This window comes from Balaenoptera musculus, chromosome 2 (genome assembly GCF_009873245.2).
Source record: "Balaenoptera musculus isolate JJ_BM4_2016_0621 chromosome 2, mBalMus1.pri.v3, whole genome shotgun sequence".
NCBI classification, from domain to species: domain Eukaryota; kingdom Metazoa; phylum Chordata; class Mammalia; order Artiodactyla; family Balaenopteridae; genus Balaenoptera; species Balaenoptera musculus.
Genome location: NC_045786.1, coordinates 20,385,594 through 20,408,075, shown reverse-complemented (window position 1 = coordinate 20,408,075; position 22,482 = coordinate 20,385,594). Strand labels below are relative to the sequence as shown.

Below are 22,482 nucleotides of genomic sequence, written 5' to 3'. Positions count from 1 at the left end.
AAAAGATGGCATCCCTAGCTCACATCATTCGCTACCTGCCGACACTTCATTTTTTCCTAATCTAGGCAAACCACTATGTTCTTGGTGTTGTAACAAAAAGGAGCAAGCTACACCACTCCTCGCCGCCTTTAAACCCTTTCATCTGTCCTTGCAAGGGAAAAACCCTCAGAGCGCGCCTGCAGGTTTAGAGTCGTTCACCCCAGAACCAAGCCCTCAACTCCTCCCGGGAAGGGCGCCAGGGACCAGGGGGCGGGGCGGCGCGGGGGGAGGGATCAGAGACGGTGTAGGGATATCGGGGGCGGGGCTCGGGGGTGGAGCAAGGGCGGCCGGGGCGCCAGGGGAGGGGTTACGGGGGTGCTGAGAGTCGGGGCGGGGCCGGAAGACTAGGGGGCCCGGGCGGTGGGGCGGGGCGGCAGGGACCCGGGGGCTAGGTGACGGGGGCGGGGCGGCGGGGCTGGGTCCGGTCTGGGTGAAGAGTCCGGTCGAAACCTGGGCCTGCGATCCCCGACTCGGTTTTGCCCGCTGCCCGGAGCGGTCGAAGCGCAGCTGCCCGACTCGCCCCCGCGGCCCTCGGAGTGCCCAGAGCCCGCGGTCCTTGGCGTTGAGCTCAGCGGCGTCCGACCCCGGCGCGTCTCTGGCCGCCATGGCCGCCGCCGCGGGCCTGCGGGCCTTGGGGGCGAAGGGGTCGGGCTGGCTCCGGCGCGGCCCGTGGCCTCTGCTCACCGCCGGCTTCTGCAGCGGGGGACCGGCCGGGATCGGGCGGCCGGAGCCGGGGTCGCGCCCCACTAGCACGCGGCAGCGGGACGGCATCAGGTCAGCAGCCCGCGGGCGTGCGGGGCTGTTCCCAGGGAGGGTGGCCGGCGGGACCCGGGAAGAGAGAGGGGCGGAGGAGGCCGGGCTGCCGGCCGCGCCGCCCCATGAGGAGTACAGCGAGGCTCGGTCAGGGGTCAGCTCCGCCAGCCACGGAGCCCAGTTTATCCATCACAGCGGATCGGTCCGGCGGAGAAGTCCGACGTGGAGGGAATCCGCGGATGCTGCGTTTACAGACGTCCCTTGCCTGGGCCCAGTGGCCTTCGCGACCCTGCAGGACGCACACGGAGGATTTAAGTGGGGCTACCTGGGAGGGCTCCAGCACTGCCCCTAAACCCAGGCCAAGTCGACAGGGCAGTTGGGCTCAGCGTGGGCAGCCTTGTGGGAGGCTCCCCCGCTGCTGTACCTTTGAGAAAGCCCTTCAGTAGAGGGTTCTGTGCCTCACAAACTTGACCTGGCTCCGAGGGGAGCTCAGGCATAGCCGAGCCGCTCCTTGGCCCTCATCCAGAAGTGCCCACGTGAGGGCAGGTAAATAAATAGGCTGAAGGACACAGGGTACTGAGCTCTGCCCTTTGGCTCAACAAGCCTAAAACCCTTTTACAAAAACATACCAGGGCACACACTTGAAAGTGGACGGTGGCATGATGAAGGTAGAAGGCCCCAGCCCCATCCAGGCCTCACTCTGACGTTTGCCTGGCCAGGGCAAGAGTGCAGAGGGAGGCCTAGGTAGCATGTCTGAGTATTTAGACCTTACAAATCAAGCTGTGAAATATGTTTTCTTCTCCTCCCCTCACAAGTAGGCCGTCATAAGACCTGGAAGGCTGTGTTTAAATTTACAATCCCCAGGCTCCTAGGAACTCCCCCAAAGCAGGGAGAGCCTGCAGCTTTGTTCTTTTCTTCCCACCCTGTGCTGCCTGCCTGCCCCACCTCTCCACCCCTCCCTCCTGCTGCTCTGCCAGGGGCTTGGCACACAGGTCTGCAGACACCCCATGCAGCATGCCCACAATCTGTCTAATCCTTCACCCCCCACAGACAGCTGCTCACAGCCACCCTCTGGGCCTAATGGTGCCCACTGCAGAGCCAGGGAATTCCAGGGTTTCAGGTGACTGGGGCGGGCTGTGGAAGAGGGTGGTGATTTCCAGGTGGGCACATCCCAACTTCCCAGTGGACTCCTTGCTCACCTGGAGGGGCACTGCTAGAAGAGGGGCCCGGGCAGGGGCCCTTGCCCATTTTCAAGGGCACTTCTGTTTTTGCAAATCTGGCCCATTTGGCATGGCAGCCAGGCAACAGAAGATCTCGTTGATTCTCCAGAGTTAAACATGAATCAGAAAGGGGGAATGGTGGGAACAATCTATCATACATGCTGGGAATGGTTTAGTAGGAAGGAAGCCCGGAGGCCAGCACTAAAGCAGAACTATGTCAGGCACTAAGTGGGTGAGCTGGAGCAACTCACTCAAGTGTCCCTTTTCAAAGCTGCTTCTCTCGGTGACAGTATTGCCGTGTAGTGAGGGCCAGCTCAGAGTTGGGTACTGTGCTCAGTGCTCCACACTCCTTATCCCAGCCCTTACTACAGCCCACTAGGTAGATGACGTTATCCCCACTCGACAGTGAGGAAACAGAGAGGTAACAGCCTGTTCTAGCTCACATGGCCAGGAGGTAGGGTTGCCAGGAGTCAGAGAAAGGCCCATCCGCCTCCAAACTTGTCCTCTTGCCGTGCCATCTCAGGGTACTCGCCACTTAGGTTTAAAAGAGATGCCAAAAAACTAGACAAGGTTAAAATCCACAGCAGTTGGTGGAACTGGCCGTGAAAAACAGAAATGCTCTTTTTGGTCATGAATTCAGTCAACAATACGTGCTGAGTGTCTCCCCTGTGTGGGAATCTGGCAGTGTCTTGCCTCATGGACCTTCTGGTGGTTTACGCCGATAGGATGGCCTTCCGACAGCTCACTGCGGCATCTACAGGGACCATCTCTTGCCCCGTGAATGGAAAGTTTACACTTTTTTTAAAAATAAATTTATTTATTTATTGGCTGCGTTGGGTCTTCGTTGCTGTGCGCGGGCTTTCTCTAGTTGCGGCGAGCGGGGGCTACTCTTCGTTGTGGTGCACGGGCTTCTCATTGCCGTGGCTTCTCTTGTTGCGGAGCACAGGCTCTAAGTGTGCGGGCTTCAGTAGTTGTGGCACTGAAGTTGTGGCTCAGTAGTTGTGGCTTGCGGGCTCTAGAGCGCAGGCTTAGTAGTTGTGGCGCATGGGCTTAGTTGCTCCGTGGCATGTGGGATCTTCCCGGACCAGGGCTCGAACCCGTGTCCCCTGCATTGGCAGGCGGATTCTTAACCACTGCGCCACCAGGGAAGCCCCGGAAAGTTTACACTTTTATCACCTGCCCTGGTGGTGACCTCACTCTTAAACAGATCCTCTCTCAAGAGGGGTGGTGTTAAAGCTCCAGGTGCAAGACATCCCATGTTCTGAACCAAGGTAGCCACTGGGGGAATTCAGACGGGTGAGATTCTGAGGAGGTATTATCCACTGGGTTTGATATCCTGTGGAATGAGGAACAGAGCCATTGGGTCTCAATAACCAGTTGAACCGCAATCCAGGATGGCTTTCTGAGATAAGCAAAGGGGGAGGGGCCGGTTGGGTCACTGGGGGAAGACGCCCAAGGGGCGGCTCGGTCGAGGAGTCCAGGAAGCAGGCCGGTGAACTTGCGGGTCTGGAGCTCAGAGAGAGGTTTGAGGTGGGGCCAGGACTGGGCGTGGTCAGCACAGAGGCGGTTGGTAGCTGATGCCAGGGCCCTGGTGAAGTCGCCTGGGAGGAGTGTGTGGAGCAAGAGGAGGGCCAAAGAGGGGGCGCTGAGGACCGTGGCATCTGGGGGTGAGAAGAGGGCTGGGAGCCCATCACAGGAGGAGAGAAGGAGCAGCAGAGAAGCACCAGAAGAACGGGAGGAGGAACGCGTTTCCAGAAGGCGAGCAGGGTCACAGCACCACTGGGTTTGCTTCTGGCAGTTGGGAGAGTCTCGGCAGCACCAGCTCTGGTGGAGTGGCAGCCACAGAAGCCTGGTGACCCTGGGTGAACTCGCAGTTCAGAGCACTCCGACAGAGCACTCCGGCCAAAGGACTAACGGGACACACGACACATCAAGGGCATTTGAGGGCTGGCATCTTTTTACACAATTTTGCCTGAGGCCTTAGAATTTAACTTAAGCATATGTCACCGATGGGATGGCAGCTTTTTAGGTCTGTTATAGCGAGCACACTCATTATTTTATTGGAAGGCTTATCAGCAGTCTCTCTCCACCACCCCCAAAATACGGTTTCTGGGGCTATAAGCATATCAGCTACCAGTCACTTTTGTCCTTGGGAGAGAACATGTTTATGAGAAACCAAACAACGGCTATCACAGCCACCTGAAGATGGCAGCAAAACTGAAGTGGCATTCCAAAGAAAATGGTTATTCTTAATAACGCACTGAAATAAATTCAGTCATCAAAGTGGTTTCCCAGAAAACAGTGGCACAGAGGCTATTTATTGAGGATCCAAGTTGACACACAGCAGTGGAAATATCAGATTCAAAAAAGAATGAGGGACTTCCCCAGTGGCACAGTGGTTAAGAATCCGCCTGCCAATGCAGGGGACACGGGTTCGAACCCTGGTTGGGGAAGATCCCACATGCTGCAGAGCAACTAAGTGCATGTGCCACAACTACTGAGCCTGCGCCCTAGAGCCCACGAGCCACAACTACTAAGCACATGTGCCACAACTACTGAAGCCCGTGCGCCTAGAGCCCGTGCTCTGCAACAAGAGAAGCCACCGCAGTGAGAAGCCCGCGCACTGCAGCGAAGAGTAGCCCCCGCTCACCACAACTAGAGAAAGCCCGCGCGCAGTAACGAAGATCCTATGCAGCCAAAAATAAATAAATAAATAAATTTATATTTAAAAAAAAGCCACTTATTAAAAAAAAAAGAATGAGGAAGGCAGAAAACGTGGGCGGAGATGGATGGGAAACAGATAGAAAATATATAACAATCATCTGGTGTCTGGCTCGTTGCCCATTCCGTATAAGAGCAAAAAGAAGACATTTCTGTGTTTGGGCAGTAAGATGACAATCCAGGTAATTATCACCAGCACGTGGGGTACTTTAAAACAGCAAGCAGGCCTTTGAACACCAGCTTTTGGGGGATGACGTCCAGGAGGCCCTCTTGCTGCGCAGTTCTTCACGTATCACCCCATTCTCAAACAGGAATGATTTTGCTGAATTACAGGATGTCACTATACAGAAGGTGAGACAGTGTTGTCAGATATGCATATCGGCATCTGCGTCTCAGCTGCTTCTCCCGTGGGGTGGGTGGGAGGAGATTTGGGGCCGTATTTTCTCTCTTGGCTCCTTCTCTAACCTATTCTTTCTGAAGAACAATGGAAAGAAGCCAGTTGAAAGTAGCACTGGGTGTCAGACCCCTCCGGCCCCCGCCGCTGTCTTACAAACCTCGCAGCCACTCAGTCTGGGCGGTGATGATTTTGGAACGGCTGCGTCTTGCCCTTTTTGTGGAGGTGGCAGTAATGGTTCTGACAGCAAACTTGGAGAAAAAGGGAAACAACCCAAGGGAAGAGAGAGAGAACCCCACCTGCATTTCAGGTAGTCTCCTTGTCTTGACTTAGCTGTCACTCCCGAGAGTTAACAAACCCTCTCAATGGCCTCTGAGCGCCCACAGCTCTCTTTTCTGGGGTTTTAAAAATAGCTCCCAAATTAGAAAGGAATTGCAAGGGGTCCTTACTTGTTTTGACTGGCACATGACCCGGTAATTATAAACTGTTCTTCGCAGGAGCATTGTCTTGAGCGATCCAAAGAGAAGAAACGCACTGTCACTGGCGATGCTGAGATCTCTCCAAAACGACATTCTTCATGAAGCCGAAAGCCAAGATCTGAAGGTCATTATTATTTCAGGTATTGATCAGATGTCCATCCTCAGTGTTCTGCAGAGCCCAGAAGAGGTGTCTCAAAATTCTTTGGTTAACTAGGGCATTCCCTCATTTAATGGGAGAATTGTTTTGAAGCTCCTAAACTTGTGCATGGTGGGAACCTTGGTCCTGACACTACTAACTGTGGAAATTATGGCAAAGATTACTGTGCAGTGAAAATATGTCTTTCCCTTTCTGTTGGATAGTAAACATTGCCACTCGTGGCTATGCTGGTCTTCCCATCAAAAGCAGAGCATTGATTTCCTCATGGACCTTATATGATGGGTTTAATCGCCAATCCTTTTGGTAGACTGCCTAGTCGGCTAGGACCAGGCTGCTAGGACACTCGATTGGTTTGTCTTTCAGTTCTTACCAGGCTCTCAACTGAGATGCGCAGTCTTCTTCAACGGTGCCAGAAAGGGTGCCATATTTTGCCCAATTCTTTCCTTGCTCTTTTTCCAGTAATAATTTTTACCAAATTACCTGGTGCTGATGGCAGTGGTATAAATAATAGCAATGTCAGTATTTTAAAGCATCCACAGACAAGTAATATGGATGATGGTCTGTGATGCTTTTTTTAAAAAAATTAAGGATCAGTGTTTCCGGAGAATGTGACCTTCTTATCAGTGGTTGAATATACATTTTCAACTGTTTTATGTGGTGAAGAGGAAAGAAATAGAGCTGTTTGCGGTCAGCAGTCAGGGGGGCGTAACCCGGATGCAGCAAAGGCAGCTCACTTCCAGACGGCACCATTTCCTCCCTTGCTGCCTGTCAGAACCGCCAGGACAAGAGGAAATATGAAGAGGTGTTACCGGCTTCTCAGTGGAATTACATTTTGTTGTTGTGGTTAATGACAACAATGACAATAGAACCACGTCCTCAGGTCCCTTGTTTATAAAATAAAGGGATTCTCTTCACACTTTGACCTTCCTGACTCCAGCCCCAGGGGTGGCCGTTGTCTACAGGCTAAATGACAGGGGCGCTGAAGGCCGGGTGGATTTATGTGGCCCTGGGTGAGTCTGTGTACTCAGGCCAGACCAAGTCCCAAAACAAAAAGTGTGGCACCAAAGGGACGACTCTGAAAAGAGTACCGTCGCCTTGGTCACTGAGCCGTCTCCTTTTTGCAATTGTTGTTTTCACTGGTTTCCACCAGGGACCTTTTAGAAAATAGACGCCTCACCCTGCACTGTCATCATAAAATACTGGCTGTAGCTTTTCAGGCGAACTGGAATTATTCTTATCAAAATCGGGCCATTAACTTTCTCTAAGTGTCCACGGCGTCCATACGATCGCTCCCTGAAGTCGTTCATCGCCCCAGCTCTGGCTATTTACATCTTTGTCTTTTCTTTGCTCAACTGGAAACATTGCAGCTGAGGGCCCTGTATTTTCTTCTGGGCATGACTTAAAGGAACTGACGGATGAGCACGGCCCAGATTATCACGCTGAAGTGTTCCGAACCTGTTCCGAGGTAAGCCAGGGTGACAGTTGACATTGCAAGCCTGAGAGTGATAACTGTATTAAATATTGAATTAGGCTTCTAGTTTACAGATAAGGTCTTAAGCTATGAGACGTCACCACTGCAGAACTACTGAAACCTCTATGGTCATCGGTGAACGCTTCATCCAAGCAACTATTTGGTGTAGACTTTTCAGAAGTGACCGTGGTTGGCTTTGGATCTTGCCATAGGCCAAAGAAAGGAAAACATATGCTGCTACTCAGAGTTGCCACCTCTACCTTAAGGGGGTATGTCTTGGTATCCATGTCTTAAGTAAGAGGTAAAGGGCAGAAAGGTACATCTTTAGAGAGGAAGAACCTAAGATTATTAAAAGTTTTAAAATTTTAAACTAAAACACCTCTGTTAACGGCAAAGAGAGCATTCATAACAATAATGACTTTTAAAATTATTTTCAAACCCTTCTTTCAACTAACCTTTATAATCACTGCCTCCAAGTAGGAAAATTAACTTCTTCATTTTTACCTCTACTCCATCTTCTGTCTCTTTAACCACATTAAGGAGGGAAATTGACAACAGATATAGGGGAGGAAGAACAAAAGTTGGGGATGACTTATAAATGCATCAAATCAACCCAGATAATCAAAAATATAGAATCCAACTTTAAGTAACACATTGTTCATTTAATGAGCATCTATTGAGCACCCGCTATATGCATACTTGCAAGATACTGAGGGAAACAGAAGGAAAAAAGAGTTTCCAGCCGACCTGAAACTGGAAATCTAGTTGAGAAGGAAGACGTATAAAGCAGTTTCATAACCTAACCCTAAGATTACTTCACCTAATTTCTCCTTCATACATTGACTTAGTCATTCATCTCTTTGGTTATTAATGTTATTAATGATTCAACAAATATTTAGCAATACCTTCAATGTAGACCAGACAGAAGTGAGCATCAGAGAGGGGAAGGGGAAGGTGATTGGGATACATTCTCGTTTTCCTTGCCCTTCCAGAAACCCCTTAGGAGATCAGATTATAGTTTCTCATTTCGTGGAGGGACAAACCGGAAAAGTGACCAACTTGACTTCATGGAGATGGAAGCAAGTCAGAGCCAAGACTTCAGTCTTTTGTTTCACATTAATGATGTTTATGGGACATTCCGCTGTTGTGTTTGCCAGGACTTGGTGCTTTAAAAGTTATTTTTCTACTAATACCTCGTATGTTTGGTCGAAATAGAAAATCATCGTAGAGAACCAGTGGAGCCCTTCCATCCTCCCTAAAGGGCCTGTTTTGGTCACTTTTCTGTGGTATCTTCATGAACTGAGATCTAAACAGCAAAGGGCCACAGGGGAGCTGAGTTTCTTCCCCGGACAAAGGCCAGATTTTCTGGAAGCTTCCACCCCACGGATGCCTCCAACTCACTGAAAAAAGACGCAAACAGGACCTCGCCCCGATGTAGTAAAATAGGAGTGAAAGTACACTGACTTCTTTAATACTTTTTTGAAGAAAATCAAATTGCCCTGGATAAATCTGAACACCATGAACTTGTGCGAGATTTCAGTTTGCAAGTGTAATCAGCAGGCAGATTGGAACAGAATGAGCTAGGTGTTTCCTCGTTCAGTTTATGCATGAGAACAGGTGATGGTAGAAAGGAAGAAATATCTGGATTGTCTCCGCATCTAAATTCTGTAGCAGATTTGTCACAGACCACAAGTGCCGCATGATGGTTAGTTATTTACAAATCAGAAATGGGGCAAACTGAGAATGAGAAGAAACACCTGGTCAGGGAAGAGCAAACGTCACCTTCCTCGGGCAGGTGTGCGGGGCTTTCGCTGGAGGCCCATCCTGGTCTCTTCTTTTGTCCCGTTCAAGTTTGAAGGTGGAAACCCTGGTCCAGGAAGAGTCTTCCCTCCTCCTCACACCCACCACTGACGTGACAAAGGGACAGGGCCACTTGCTTTGGGAACGAGCGTAGAACCCTCCGTGATGCTGTTCAGTGAGACTGGGGCAGAGTTAAATTTATGTCCCATTTTGGAGTAGGCAGGACCAAAACAAGTACTGAATTCAGGAGGCAAAACAGGAGGACTAATCATTCTTGACAATCAAAGGATTGGTTACCCAGCTGGTGTATTAGCTAGGTTCCCTCTGTCTTTCCTGAATTGCCCTCTAACTTTACTTAAAATATTTTTTTAATTATAAAAGTAATAGATACTTCTCATAGAAAATTTGGAAAATCTAGACGAACAAAAGGAAGAAAAATAAATTACTGATACTACACCCATGATCATACCACCCAGAGAGAACTGTAAATAATATTTTGCTGTATTTCTTTTTCATCCTTTCCCATGTGTACCCATTTGTTTGAATGATCATACATGGGTGTGATTATACAGTATAATTCTATAATATCATCATAGCATTGAATGCTTATTATGTGCCAGGTGATATTTTGAGAACTTTAGACATGTTAATTTACATAATCCTCCTGTTCTGTAAGGTTGTTACTATAATTATACCCATTTTACAGATGTGAAGACTGAGGGATAGGCAGAAAGTAAGTGATAGATGGGGTGTCAGCCCCCAGCAGCCTCACTCCAGACCACCATGCTGATATTTCTCTCAGAAAATTTCACTGTGATGAGAATGTAGCATTCCATTGCATTGGAATATATTTTAGTTTATATAGCCATTTACTTATTTTTGTATATTTATATTATTTATAGTATTTACTATTATAAAATAATGATTTGGTGACCATCTTTGTCCAGACAGCTTTTTGCCCTATTTCAGATTATTTCTTAGAATTCCTAGATCGAGGGTAGGATATTTTTTAATGTTGGTGATCTACTGGATCGCTGAAGTATTTCCCACCAGCTTGTGTGGAATCTCAGCCTTTCCTAGACGACAGGCAGGAGACAGACTGTGCCACCCAAGTCACAGCCAACTGACTCTTCATACCTTCAGTTGATCAGGTGACGAATGACACTCAGAGCTGAAACAGTGTTTTCTGTCTCTGCAGTCAGACCTTAGACGCTCTTGTGCAGCCTGCTTGCTACTGTATCCACTGAGAAGCAGCGCTGCCCCTCACCTTCCCCATCCTCACGTATGTGCACGAACCGCCTATACCCACCAGCAGTTTGGGGTGCTGGTACATATATGTGCATTCCTCTGGAGGAGGGTCATTAGCATTTACCAGATTCTCAAAAGGCGACCCCCCCAAAGTCAGGAATATGATATCATATCCCTAAATATATAATTGGTCATTTTATAATAAAGCTGACAAGTACCAAATGTTCATGAACACAAAAAGTAAGTTCCTTAGGCAAAAGCTTGGAATCCGTGAAGGTCGTTTTCCTTGGAGCAGCTGCGTGGGAAGCAAGCCCAGGTCCCCGCCTCCCCTCCCTCCTGCCGAGGTCGAAGGGCAAACATTTATACACTGAAGTCACCATAGTAGCACAATCTGTTTAGAGTGCCATGGAAAAAAATGGAGAAATTAGCCAAGTTATTTCATAAGCTGCAAAACTAAGTTAAAGTTCTGGAGATTTTGGGGGGGAGGGGGTCTCACCTGAGCCAGTTTCCAGCTCCCCTCTCTGTGCCAATGCATTTTGGAATTTTGTTTATTTTGATGACAGCAGGGTATTCCCCACCATCTTAATGGAATTGAGAGAGTATCATGGTGGTAACTGGAGAAGTAATTACTAAGGAAATTACCTCCCAGGCCCTTTCCCACCTGTTTCAGACTTTTAACACAAGAGCTCCACGCAGGCACCTTTGGGACAGAACTGCTTGTTCCCCAGAGGTCAAAGTCAGCCCTCTTCTGCAGCAGGGTTGCTAGGGGAGTGGTTGAGGGGACAGCATCCTCACAGAAGTCATGCTGGGGGACAGACCAGGGGCCTGGAGTCAGACAGAGGTGGCTCAGACCCCATAGTCCCCCTTGCAGATCTGGTGGCCTTAGGGGGTTACTTCCCCCGTGACCCTTGGTGTCCTGGTTCCTTCCTCCTGGATCTCAGGAAGACCAAATCATACAGTCTGGCTCACCGTCGATATTTAATGAAAATTATTCTCTTTGTGACGTCCCCTACCCTTTTGTCATAGAATCTGATACACTGATAGCATAGGAAAAGGGCTCTGAAAACAGTAAAGTCACATAAAATCCTAAGTGTTCACGTCGCACCTCACTCTTGGATGGAAGTGAAGCAGGTGTGTTTGCTCCTCAGGTCATGGTGCTGATCCAGAACCACCCGGTCCCCGTCATTGCCATGGTGAACGGCCTGGCCTCTGCCGCCGGGTGTCAGCTGGTTGCCAGCTGTGACATTGCCGTGGCGAGTGACAAGTCCTCCTTTGCCGCGCCGGGCGTGAACATCGGGCTCTTCTGCTCCACCCCCGGGGTGGCCCTGGGGAGAGCGGTGCCGAGAAAGGTAACTGAACTCCCTGCACCCCCTTGCTAGCTGTGATCCTCCAGTGCCTGTGAGGGTGAGTTCCAGAACTTTCTTGTTGAAAGTACCATTTGATTCAGGACATTCTGCCCAAAGCAGAGCTGGCTGAATGTACTAATGTCTCGTGTTGGGAGGTTATCCCAGTGGCTGTCAGTTTGTAAATCACTGCTTTTCATTCTTGCCTACCCCTCAATACAGCTGGTTAGGTTTTTAGATATGCTTTGTTTTCATAAAGGTGAACATTTTTTGCACTCTTATTTGAAATGCAATTCAGACACAGTTTTGTTTCACAGAAAGGTTGCCCATGAGCTATAATAGCATGGTGACATATGCCAGTATAAGAGGCTAGGACACTTTGTCACTGGCTTCCTGTTTGCCAGCAATCTGTCTCATTCCAGAACGGACTAAAAGTAGCTGATACACCAAGTGTGTCAGGTTTGCAGTGGTTGCAGGAATGTCCTGTACATGGTGTGTCAAATCTGCCCCAGAAAGAGCTGCATTGCCAGAGTTGTTCTGTCACTGCTAACCCGAGTCAAGTCCACTTTCTTCACAAAGCTTTCCTCCTTCCTATAACGTCATAAAGAACGTTTACTGAACAGCTCTGAAGTGGAAACCGGTGGTTTCCTTGTTCTAGAAAAATACATCCTTATTCTCAACTGGAAATCTGTTTTTAAAGGGGGTGCCAGAGTCATAGCAAGTAGGGAATCTAAATTGCTTTCTAGAATATATTAACCATTTTAGCATCAACTAGGAAAATTAGCAGTTGCTCATATGCCGGAGGCACAATAGAAATGAGCGCCAAGGGAAATCAAGCCACAGGACCAAGAGGTTCAGGGGAGCACACCTGCCTTTCATGCACCTCCTCATTAGCTTTTACAAAAATGTGTGTTTGTGAGACAATTCTGGTGACAGATACCTACAAACACACACACTTATGAAAACCAGCTGGATGTGGGCTCCGCATTGGAAAAGGTGACCCTCAGAACACAACAGCTTGCTCCAGTGTCCTCAGACTCAGGGGGGTGTCTGGATCCCACCAGGATACACATTTACCTTAAATGTTATATATTCATTCAATAAATACTTCTTAAGTCCCTGCTTGGTGCCAGCACATTAAATTAAAATGCATCACAAAGTTATCGTCAGAGCTTATGAACGAAGTATCTTATAATTGTGCAAATCAAATCTCCAGGCCTTTTGCACATTAAAGGTGGTTGCTTGGCCAACCTGCCACTGTTCAGCTTTGACACCTAACATTCTGGAAGGTTACATGTTAAAGCATTTGAAACCTTTAAATCAGCCCTACTTTCCGGATAAGAATATATTCTTTCTCAGAACAAACTTTAGGACTTCCCTGGTGGCACAGTGGTTAAGAATCTGCCTGCCAACGCAGGGGAATGCATTCAAGCCCTGGTCGGGGAAGATCCCACATGCCGCGGAGCAACTAAGCCCGTGCGCCATAACTACTGAGCCAGCGCTCTAGAGCCCGTGCTCTGCAACAAGAGAGGCCACCGTATAGAGAAGCCCGAGCACCACAACGAAGAGTAGTCCCCGCTCGCCACAACTAGAGAAAGACCGTGCGCAGCAACGAAGACCCAACACAGCCAAAAATTAAAAATAAATTCTCATTTAAAAAAATCTTAAAAACAAACTTTAAAAATCAAGGCTTATACTTGAGTCCCAGAAACTTACAAATTGATCATATGTGTCAAATTTTAAATTCGTTTTTGAGAAGAAAGAAGGAAAATTTTTTTTGACAAAAACAGGGCTTAAATTCCCAGGAAGCCCAGTTCTCAGAACCATGTTGCATAAATCTCACCTGCGTGGCCCCCCCAGGAGGAAAACTAGGGATTCACAAAAATCTAAAACCGACCAAAACACACCCGCCTGTCGTCAGTGCTTGGCTCCACCCACAGGGACGCATCCATACACGGGCCGCCAACTGCGTGGGTGACAGGCCAGCGTCCCCGTGCACATCCGCCGGGAAGCAAAACTAGCAGATGCCTTTGCAAAGTGTCCCGGTCGGGAAGCTCCGCCCCTTTCACACGGGTGAGGCGGCAGGTGTGTGTCGCCAGTGCCCTCTGCTGGTCACCCTCGGTAACTGCCCAGCTTGCGGAGGACGCTGCCTTTTGTCCTGCAGAAACCGTGGCGAGGAGCCCTCGGGTTCCAGCCAGACTGAGCCTGGGCGTGAATCATTTACCACGTGTGCAAAGTGTCCCCCTCCCCCGGCTTGAGTTAAATATGCATCTTCGTTGAACATGTAGACGACCTGCCTGGTGCAGCTGCTCCCTCCCCGTCAGAGCTGGTCTCGCCCAGCCCCTCAAGCTGGGTACCACGGGCAGGGGGAGCATGTGAAAGACCAGAGCCCCGGCTTCCCAAACGAGTCAGGTCTCCGCCGGAACACTTGCTTCCCCCAGTTTACCCACAGTAACTCTGCATCTGTGGAATCTGAATTCCTAATTGTCTGATTAGATCAGAGTAGAACTTGCAAGATGGAGAGGATGTTAAGTGAAAGCCTTGCTACCCACCTCGCCTTCAGGTCACCAGAGAGCCTGGGAAACGGGGGTCTCACGCCCCAACCCCCCAGACCCACCGCATCAGAATCTGCATGTTAATGGTGACGCTGTGGCCACCACAGGCGTATGTTCAACAGCCCACCTCACGGAAGGGCTGGGGTCTCAATGACTCACCGGAGGTCTCCCGGCTGATGAAGTTAACCCATGATCCCCTGTCAGGTCCTTCCCTTCTGGTCCTGCCGAATCGCATACCTAATGCTGACGCACCACCAGCTAGTTCTTCTCCTACACGTGACTTGAGGAACCCCAGAGACCCCTCTGCTTTAAATAATCAGCGGCCTTGATACCTAAAGCCAACATTGGAGATTCATACAAATTTACAGGAGGAAGAAGCCTGTTAATAACAGGCACTGCATTTACTAGGGGCCTCCTGGGTGCCCCACACTGTAGTATAAGTTTTACACAGCTTTCTCCAATCTTCACAATTCTGCAGGAGAATGGGAATCTTTACTCCCATTTTTTCAGATGAGGAAACGGACTCAGAGGGTTAAACTGCCCCCTTAAGTTCGTGTGGTTGGTAAGTGGGATTGGAACTTGGGGACATCAGACACCAGGGGTCAGCCTTGAAGATCAGCCTTGACTTCAAGCGCTTTTTGTTGCTTTTAATACAGATACTCTGGGAAGAGGAAGTATAAAATCACCACCTTGTTAGGGGGACCCTAACAAGGGTTGATTACAGAAAAGGATGAGAGGAGGTATTTTCTTCTCTCATCTGAAGTTTCAGGGGAAACAGTAAGTAAAGATTGTGCTAATTCACCATAAAATAGGCTTTCTTTTATCTAATCCGTGTGGGTACAACCCCTATAAATCAATGTGGTGCTAAATAGCGTTACCCCACCAGGCAGGTAAGGACACTGATGGCCAGAGAGAGAGCCATGAACTAGGTAGGACCAGGTAGGAAGCTGAAGGCGGGCCAGGAACATGAGTGCCCGGGACAGGGGGTGACTCTCGTGTTCTCTTGCTCCTTCCCCAGATCGGACCCCCTGGCCTCTGCCCTTCACTGGGACTCGCTGGGAGTCTTCAGAGGCATCTTACTTAGCAGCCCTGGATCAGCCGCACCGGTGTTTAGCTCCACATTCAAACAGGCACTTCAGACATGCTTTGCAGTGACAGTGCTGTTCCTCTTCAACTATGAAATAGTCTTGTAGCTCCTGCTGCCTCCAGCATGTCATCATGAAATTTCCAAAACTGGACAACATTGGGATTTAGTCCTCTCCCCTAACTGCAGAGGAGAAAATGGGGCCAACATCGCCTTGTCCCTGGTGGCCAGTCCAGTCCACTGTGTGCTGTGCTCCATCTGTATCTATAATGGCATCTGTACCCGCCTTCTGGCCTCTCCTTCTCCACCAAAGCCCAATCCCTCCGTGATACGATCTAGTCTCATGATTGAAAAAACCACCTTAATCGGTGGTTCTAAACTGGGAGCAATATTGGCGCCAGGGGCCATTTGGCAGTGCCTTGATTGTCACAAGTTGGGACAGGGGTACTACTGCCCAGTAGATAGAGGCCAGGGATGCCACAAACATCCTACAATGCCCAGGACAGCCCCACACAACAAAAAAATTATCTGGTCCAAAACATACAATAGCCCTGAGGTTGAAAAACCATGACTTAAGTGCTGGTGATACCGCAAGCTAGTCCAATGATCTATAACAAACCACCCTCAACTCAGTGGCTCCAAACAATAGTAATTTGTTTAGCTCGTGAATCTGCAACTTGGACAGGGCTCAGAGAGGAAGGCTTATCTCTGCACCACAAGGTCCGTGGCCTCAGCCGGGAAGATTTGAAAGGGGAGCATGACAGCTGGGGGCAGTGGTCTGAGGGCCCGCCCGCTCCCACATCTGGCTGTCGAGGCTGCCTCTCAGCTGGGACCTCGGCTGGGCTGGTCAGGGGCACACACAGCACAGCCTCAGTGTGGCTTGGGCTTCCTCACGGCGTGGCAGCTGGGCCCCAAGGCTGAACAGCCGGAGAGAAAGAACCAGTGGAAGCCGTGTCACCTTCTGACCTGGCCTCTGCAGGACTGCGGCATCACCTCTCCTGTACTGTTTGCCTCCATCCATCCACTCCTTAAATCACTCACCAGTAAATATCCTGGCGCTGCCTACTATGTGCAAGGTACTCTTCTGGTGCTGGCGATACAGAAATAAACAGAACAGTAAGAAAAAAAAGTCTCTGACCTAGTGAAGTTTTTGTGCCAACAAAGGAGATAATACAATAAACAAAATGAATGTGTAAAATATATAGTAAATGGTGGAAGTGCAAAGGAAGAAAATGCAGCCAGAAGGGGGGATGGTGCTGGGGTGTGAGCTATGATTTCAGTAGAGTGGTGACACGTGACCTGAAGGCGATGAGGAGGGCCCCCCCCCTCTCCTGGGTGCTCATGGATCCCGTCCCTGGCAGGAGTCTGGGGATGGAAGACCTCAGGGGTGATGGGGGACATGGTGTTTGAGGAGCAGGTAACTGGGCCGAGCGTCTGGGTACAAACGTCTCTGCAGAGTGAACCGGGGCGGGTGGGGCCTGGGTGGCGCTGGGTCGCAGGACGGCCGGTGCCTAAATAACGGCCCCTCTCCCCTCCCACAGGTGGCCTTGGAGATGCTCTTCACCGGGGAGCCCATCTCTGCGCGGGAGGCCCTGCTCCACGGGCTGCTGAGCAGGGTGGTGCCGGAGGAGCGGCTGGAGGAGGAGACCCTGAGGATCGCGAGGAAGGTGGCCTCGCTGAGCCGGCCCGTGCTGTCGCTGGGCAAAGCCGCCTTCTACAGGCAGCTGGCTCAGGACCTCAGGACCGCCTACCACCTCACCTCCCAGACCATGGTGGACAACCTGGGCCTGCCGGATGGCCAGGAGGGGGTCAAGGCCTTCCTCCAGAAGAGGAAGCCCGTCTGGTCACACTGAGCGGCCTCATCAGAGGAACCGGGGGCCGCGAGCCCAGCGGGCAGCGCTCAGGGCTCCCCCCGACCGGCCCCACCCGTGACCTTCCGACCCCCAGACACCACCGCTGCCTCGTGACTGTAGCAGAGCCAGCTTGCTTTTCCAGCATCAGTCACGTCTCAGTGCACGGGGTCTGGGTTACGAGCCAGCGCTCCCTGGGGAAGGGGTGACCTGGAGGGTCGGGTGCTAACGTGAGCGGAAGGGCTGTGAGCACACAAGAAAGCCCGTGTGTGATGCTCCTTCCCAGAACCTTAGGGGAGGGGATGCCCCCACCAGGGGAGAAGGTGAAGATAAAACTGAGGCGAGAAGGAAGGATTTCAGCCCGACTCTGTGACCGGAAAGGGCCCCCAAGGTGGAGGTGGTGCCGGTTGCCCACGACGGGAAACATTTCAGATCTCCACGAGGTACTCTCCACTCTGGAAATCTTCTTGATTCTATTGAGAAATAATCATGCTTCTGGCTTTGGGGTAATCTTATGGGATCTTTTAAAGATTACCTATTCAGAGAGACTGGTAATTTTAACTTCCCAACCAGACTGTAAGCTGGTTGAGAGAAGAAAATCAATGAACTCTTTGATGCCTGTGCTGATGGACGTCTAGTAGGTGCCTGGTGCTTCTGTAATGAAGGTCCCTGCCACCAGGATACTGGGAACCCGGACCCTGGGCTAAACCTGAGGATAAAAGCATCAGGGAGAGAAAGGAGGGACGCAGAACACACATTCTCCCCCCATGAAGAATCACCTCCTCTGGAAACATGTCCAAACTCTGCTCAGCTTCTGGTAGAGAATCCAGACTAGCATCAAGCATTTGAGTTCCCCAGAGGTGGTTTAGGACCTAAACATCTTACTTTCTGGCTTCTGGTCCAGTTAGGCCCCAGAAATGTCCTAGACCTCTCATCCGCCAGCTCACACCTGGGGCTGATCATTTTTTTTAAGGCCAATTTTTTTTTACCTATGAGTAGAGTGGCCGTAAATGTAATTAGTACCAAAGACAGACACCCGTGAGGCTCTACCCAGTGGTTCTCATTCTAATCACGGGGGCAAGCAGCCCCTGGAAGGGAGGTCCCCTAGTGGGTTTCTATTGAGATTGGCCTTTTTTTTTTCTTTGCCAGAGTTTAGAAAGGTGAAAAAGAGTGTTTTCTTGGAGGGCTTCCCTGGTGGCGCAGTGGTTAAGAATCCACCTGCCAGTGCAGGGGACACGGGTTCAAGCTCTGGTCGGGGAAGATCCCACATGCCACGGAGCAACTAAGCCCTGCGCCACAACTACTGAGCCTGCGCTCTAGAGCCCGCGAGGCACAACTACTGAGCCCGCTAGCCACAACTACTGAGCCACAACTTCAGTGCCACAACTACTGAACCCCACGTGCCTAGAGCCCGTGCCCTGAAACGAGAAGCCACCGCAATGAGAAGCCTGCGCACCACAACGAAGAGTAGCCCCCGCTCGCTGCAACTAGAGAAAGCCCGCGTGCAGCAACAAAGACCCAACGCAGCCAAAAGTAAATAAAATAAACGTAAAAAAGAATGTTTTCTTGGAAAGGAGGAGCTTGTTACTGAGAATGTTCCTCAGAAGAAGAAAGATCATCAGAGCCACCAGTCCCTGGAGCCTGGGATACACCAGCACCCCCTGTACATCCTCATTCAGTCACCACCAGAATCCAGCAGAGCGGGGCCACCATCGCCTCCAGCTTACGGATAAAGCCGTGGATGCCCTCCCCCCCACCCCCGGCTGCCCACCTTGTCGGGGAGCCTGGGCTGGAGGGAGGCCGGCCTGAAGACCTGCCCCCTGCCCCTCAGCTTTCCAGAACCCAGGGCTGGGCTAAGCGTGCCCCCTGGAGGACTTCGCCAGTGCACCGGGGACGTGGGATCTGACTATTGGCAAATCACCAGTGGAGTTTTACCACGAATCTGATAAACAACTGTCTGAAATTTCAACCCAGGCTGTGAAGGACTGGCCGTCATGATCTGCTCAAAAATAATCCGCAGGGGGGGCCCCTGCGGGTTGCCCCCCGTGGGAGTTGCTGTGTGGCTGTTGATAGATCCCACAGTGAGGAGAGGGTGTTATAAACTCTGGGCTTTGGAGAAAGCTAGCAAAGCCTTCTCACACGTTCCAAGGAAAACCAAGTTGCCTTTCCAGTTTTTGTATGAGTGGCACCATAGCCTCCAATCAGGAAGTCCTCTGGCCTCTAGGCTGGCTTCCCAACCTGCGAGCTGAAGTGCCTCAGGGACTCGCTATAAATCTTATTATCGCTGGAGCAGAAAATAATCCAGAAGGAAAATCTGCTACCCAACCACCAGTGTCATATTAATTCACCCCCAAGGCAAATATAAATTGGGGGTTAATTTGCATCTCTGCTTCCTTCCACTGGGATATTGAATGAAAACTTTCTGATCACTACACAGATGACTGCTTTTGGAAAGCCTCATGTGTTCATCTTTCCCTCTGTACCATTTACTGCTCAGGGAGCTTTGCTGAGCTCAGCCCAGAAGACCCCCCACCAGTAGATTCAGGGACTAGAAAGTCAGTGAAAGGGGCCTTTGATTCTGCGCGGTCTGGGGGAGAGAGCATTCCCAAGGCCGGCCTCGGCCCCCAAAAAAACAAACAGATGGCGGGAATAAATGACTAATTTTACACCAACAAATGGGGGGGCCTCCCAGGAGATTTATTGGGCCGAAACTCTTGACAGGCAGCCCTCGGAAGGAGCTCTCTCTGCTCCCCTGGTATGTGCAAGGCTCAGAGTAGTTAAGGCATTGGCCACACTTGAGCCAGCATCTATATGACTCTGAATCCCGTGCCTCTGACACCACACCGCAGTCCTCCCAATGTACTGAAAAGATCACAGTTCCAGCCTGGAGAGATGGACGACCAATGCACTCAAAGGAAACCAGTCAGAAATGGCAGAGCCAAGGCAACACAGCTTTGCTTACCGAGGGGATGCAGGAGAAGCACAGATTCAACCTCGAAGAACACCGAGTTCAAGTCCGAGGATTGCCACCATCTAGCTGTGTGACGGTGCAGGTGACGGAGCCTCTTTCAGCACCCAGGTCCCCTTCTGGGACCCTCTTGTCCTCCCGGTTCTGACACTGCAGATTCTACAGCAGTGGAAACTTGCTGTGAAACCGGAAACAGGTAGCTTTGCTCAGAGAAAATGCTCTTTTACAAAAGGAGATGGGCCTCTTTCCCGAGAAGTGGTGAACAGTGAAAACACCTGATTACATTGGAGCACGAGAAATCCATTACGGAGCCTCAGAGCCTGGGGGCCACACCTGAACCTTTTTAAAATGTCCGGCTGGGAAGCACCTACAGAGTGAAATCGACAATCATCCTAATTTTGTCTAGGGGCCCCCTTTCCTCTCTCCGTCCTCTGAAAACCCACTGCACTAAGCTTTTAAATTGTTTTAAAATATTTGACCAATGAGTGATTATTCTTTCCTGGCAGTCGTTAAGAGGCCAGAGTTCAAATCAGCCTTATTGAAGCTCACCTGTTACTGTTAATAAACTTACGAAATTTCAGTCTTGCAGGGGTTTTTCTTTCATGTTCTGGAGCCCAGAATGTATTTTTCAGGTCCCAACCAGAGGCCCCCCGAGAAGCTGGCAGGCCGTCCTGGGCCTGCAGGATGGGAGGGCCAGCGCCCTCTGGCTCCCCGGGGGAGGGGAGGCCGCTGTCCCACAGGAAAGGGGGCGGGGAGGCTGGGGGCCGGGTGAGTCCAGTGTTGTGGGGTTTATGCTCCTCTGACGTCCTCGCTGATTTTCCTAGCGATGTTTCCTTCCAGGCTGCCTTTCCTGCCCGGGAACATCTCAGCTCTGACCCAATTTGCAAGTATTTGTTCACAGATTTAAGAAATCTTTCCCTTTTCTGTTGTATGTTTTCAATATTTACCTTACCTAACTCTGTATTGAGATGGTACTGGCCACGTTTAGAAACTTCTAGGAATCTAGAAACAGGAAAAAAAATGTATTGATCAAAGTGGAGTGTGATTTAAAGCATATCAGTGCTTAGACTGATGTAGTGATTGCTCTGTGCCAGGCACTGTTTAAGCATTTTCTGGATGTTAATACATGAATCCTCATAAAGTCTCTATGCACTAGGCTTTATGAACCCCATTCTACAGAAAAGAAACTAAAACACAGATACTAAGTGACTTGCCTGTCATCACACAGCCGGTAGGGGGCAGGGCTACGTCTGAAATCCAGGGGGGCCAGTTCTGAGCACGGACTCTACCCCAGGCCACCCTGCTGCCCCTCTTACTGGCTTTGAGGTGACGGCGACATTCCATCACTTTGTAGACACTTCTGTTGTGCAGGAAGCACACTGAATTGTTCTTTTTAATCACAGTCTAGTGTATCATGCTCCCTGCCCCCGAACAAGAGTGTGCGTTCCTGCAGGGCCACATCAGTCCTCTGTTGTTTATTTCTCAGCGCCTGGACACTGCCCGGCACAGCGTAGATCTCCCATGAGACTTTCCGGGTCCAGTTGAATGCAGCCAGGGTGCAGTTTCCCCACACACACCTTCACCCCGTCCAGGCTTGTGACACAGACATGAGAAATTTCTTAAAATTCTCAGACCACATTTTCTAAATCAGTTTTGCAAAGTTAAATAGCTCAGCAAAACGTGAATTAAATCCATGTTTTCTCTGTAGGTCCGTGGAAGTTGACGGTGTCTCTGTGTAGGTCGGTATTCAGGAGTTACTTTCGATGAATTCAGATCCAGGGTTCCAAAAAGCCCATTTTCTTTCTTTAAAGCACAGCTGAAGCATGTTTTGGCCTCCAAATGCTTACACTTCTGGTGATAGAACAGAGAGAAAATATATGGTTGGTTGGCAAGGGGAGAAGACAGCTAATTGATTTGCTCTTGACAGACTCTATTGAAATGGTTAATATGCCTATTTAAACCAAAATTGGCTCATTTGTTACTGCTGTCATATTATTCTGATCCTTTGATAATTATCCGTTAAGTTACCCAGTCTGTCCAGTTTTCACGCATGAAGTTTCTTCAAGGCCCCAGTCCCATATCAGCAACCCCGCCCGGTCCCTAAAGGAGGATGGACAGTTGCCAGGGTCACTCACTGTGCCCCTCACCCCACCCAGCCCACCCACCCCAGGGACTCCTCACACCTGTCCTCCTGCCAGTCTAGTGGTGAACCCCACACACACAAGTTACCATGTTCCCGTGAAAGCAGATTTAATTTCCTTTATTTCAGTTGCATGGATTTTTTTTCCCCTGCGTCTATTTCCAAAAGAAACAGTTGAAAGCATTTTAAAACATCACTGCATGTATTTATTGAGTCTAAACTGCAGAGCACTGTGCGAGGCACCACGCGATGGTTTTTTT

The 22,482-nt window shown here is 50.1% G+C and overlaps 1 protein-coding gene and 1 long non-coding RNA gene across 2 annotated transcripts in view; one reads left to right on the top strand and one right to left on the bottom strand.

The window, feature by feature from the left end:
- The first annotated feature begins 445 nt into the window (after positions 1–445).
- Positions 446–18,376, top strand: ECHDC3 (enoyl-CoA hydratase domain containing 3). The gene is made up of 5 exons (XM_036843996.1): positions 446–813; positions 5,625–5,746; positions 7,131–7,228; positions 11,431–11,631; positions 16,806–18,376. Exons 1-5 carry the CDS (start codon positions 644–646, stop codon positions 17,115–17,117), a joined length of 903 nt encoding a protein of 300 aa, XP_036699891.1. The 5' UTR covers positions 446–643; the 3' UTR covers positions 17,118–18,376.
- Positions 18,377–19,792: 1,416 nt separating this feature from the next.
- The window catches only part of LOC118890817, a 39,088-nt gene continuing 36,398 nt past the window's right edge, over positions 19,793–22,482 (bottom strand). Inside the window, exon 4 of the long non-coding RNA XR_005018836.1 lies at positions 19,793–21,933. This is a non-coding gene — a long non-coding RNA (uncharacterized LOC118890817). The remainder of the gene's footprint in view (positions 21,934–22,482) is intronic.

What these genes read in the sequence shown, in the direction of transcription:
- ECHDC3 (XM_036843996.1), top strand. Translation starts at nt 644, where the DNA reads ATGGCCGCCGCCGCGGGCCTGCGGGCCTTGGGGGCGAAGGGGTCGGGC. An exon ending in GAAGGTCATTATTATTTCAG is followed by an intron (nt 5,747 to 7,130) that starts GTATTGATCAGA and finishes GAAACATTGCAG; the next exon opens with CTGAGGGCCCTGTATTTTCT. An exon ending in GGAGAGCGGTGCCGAGAAAG is followed by an intron (nt 11,632 to 16,805) that starts GTAACTGAACTC and finishes CCCCTCCCACAG; the next exon opens with GTGGCCTTGGAGATGCTCTT.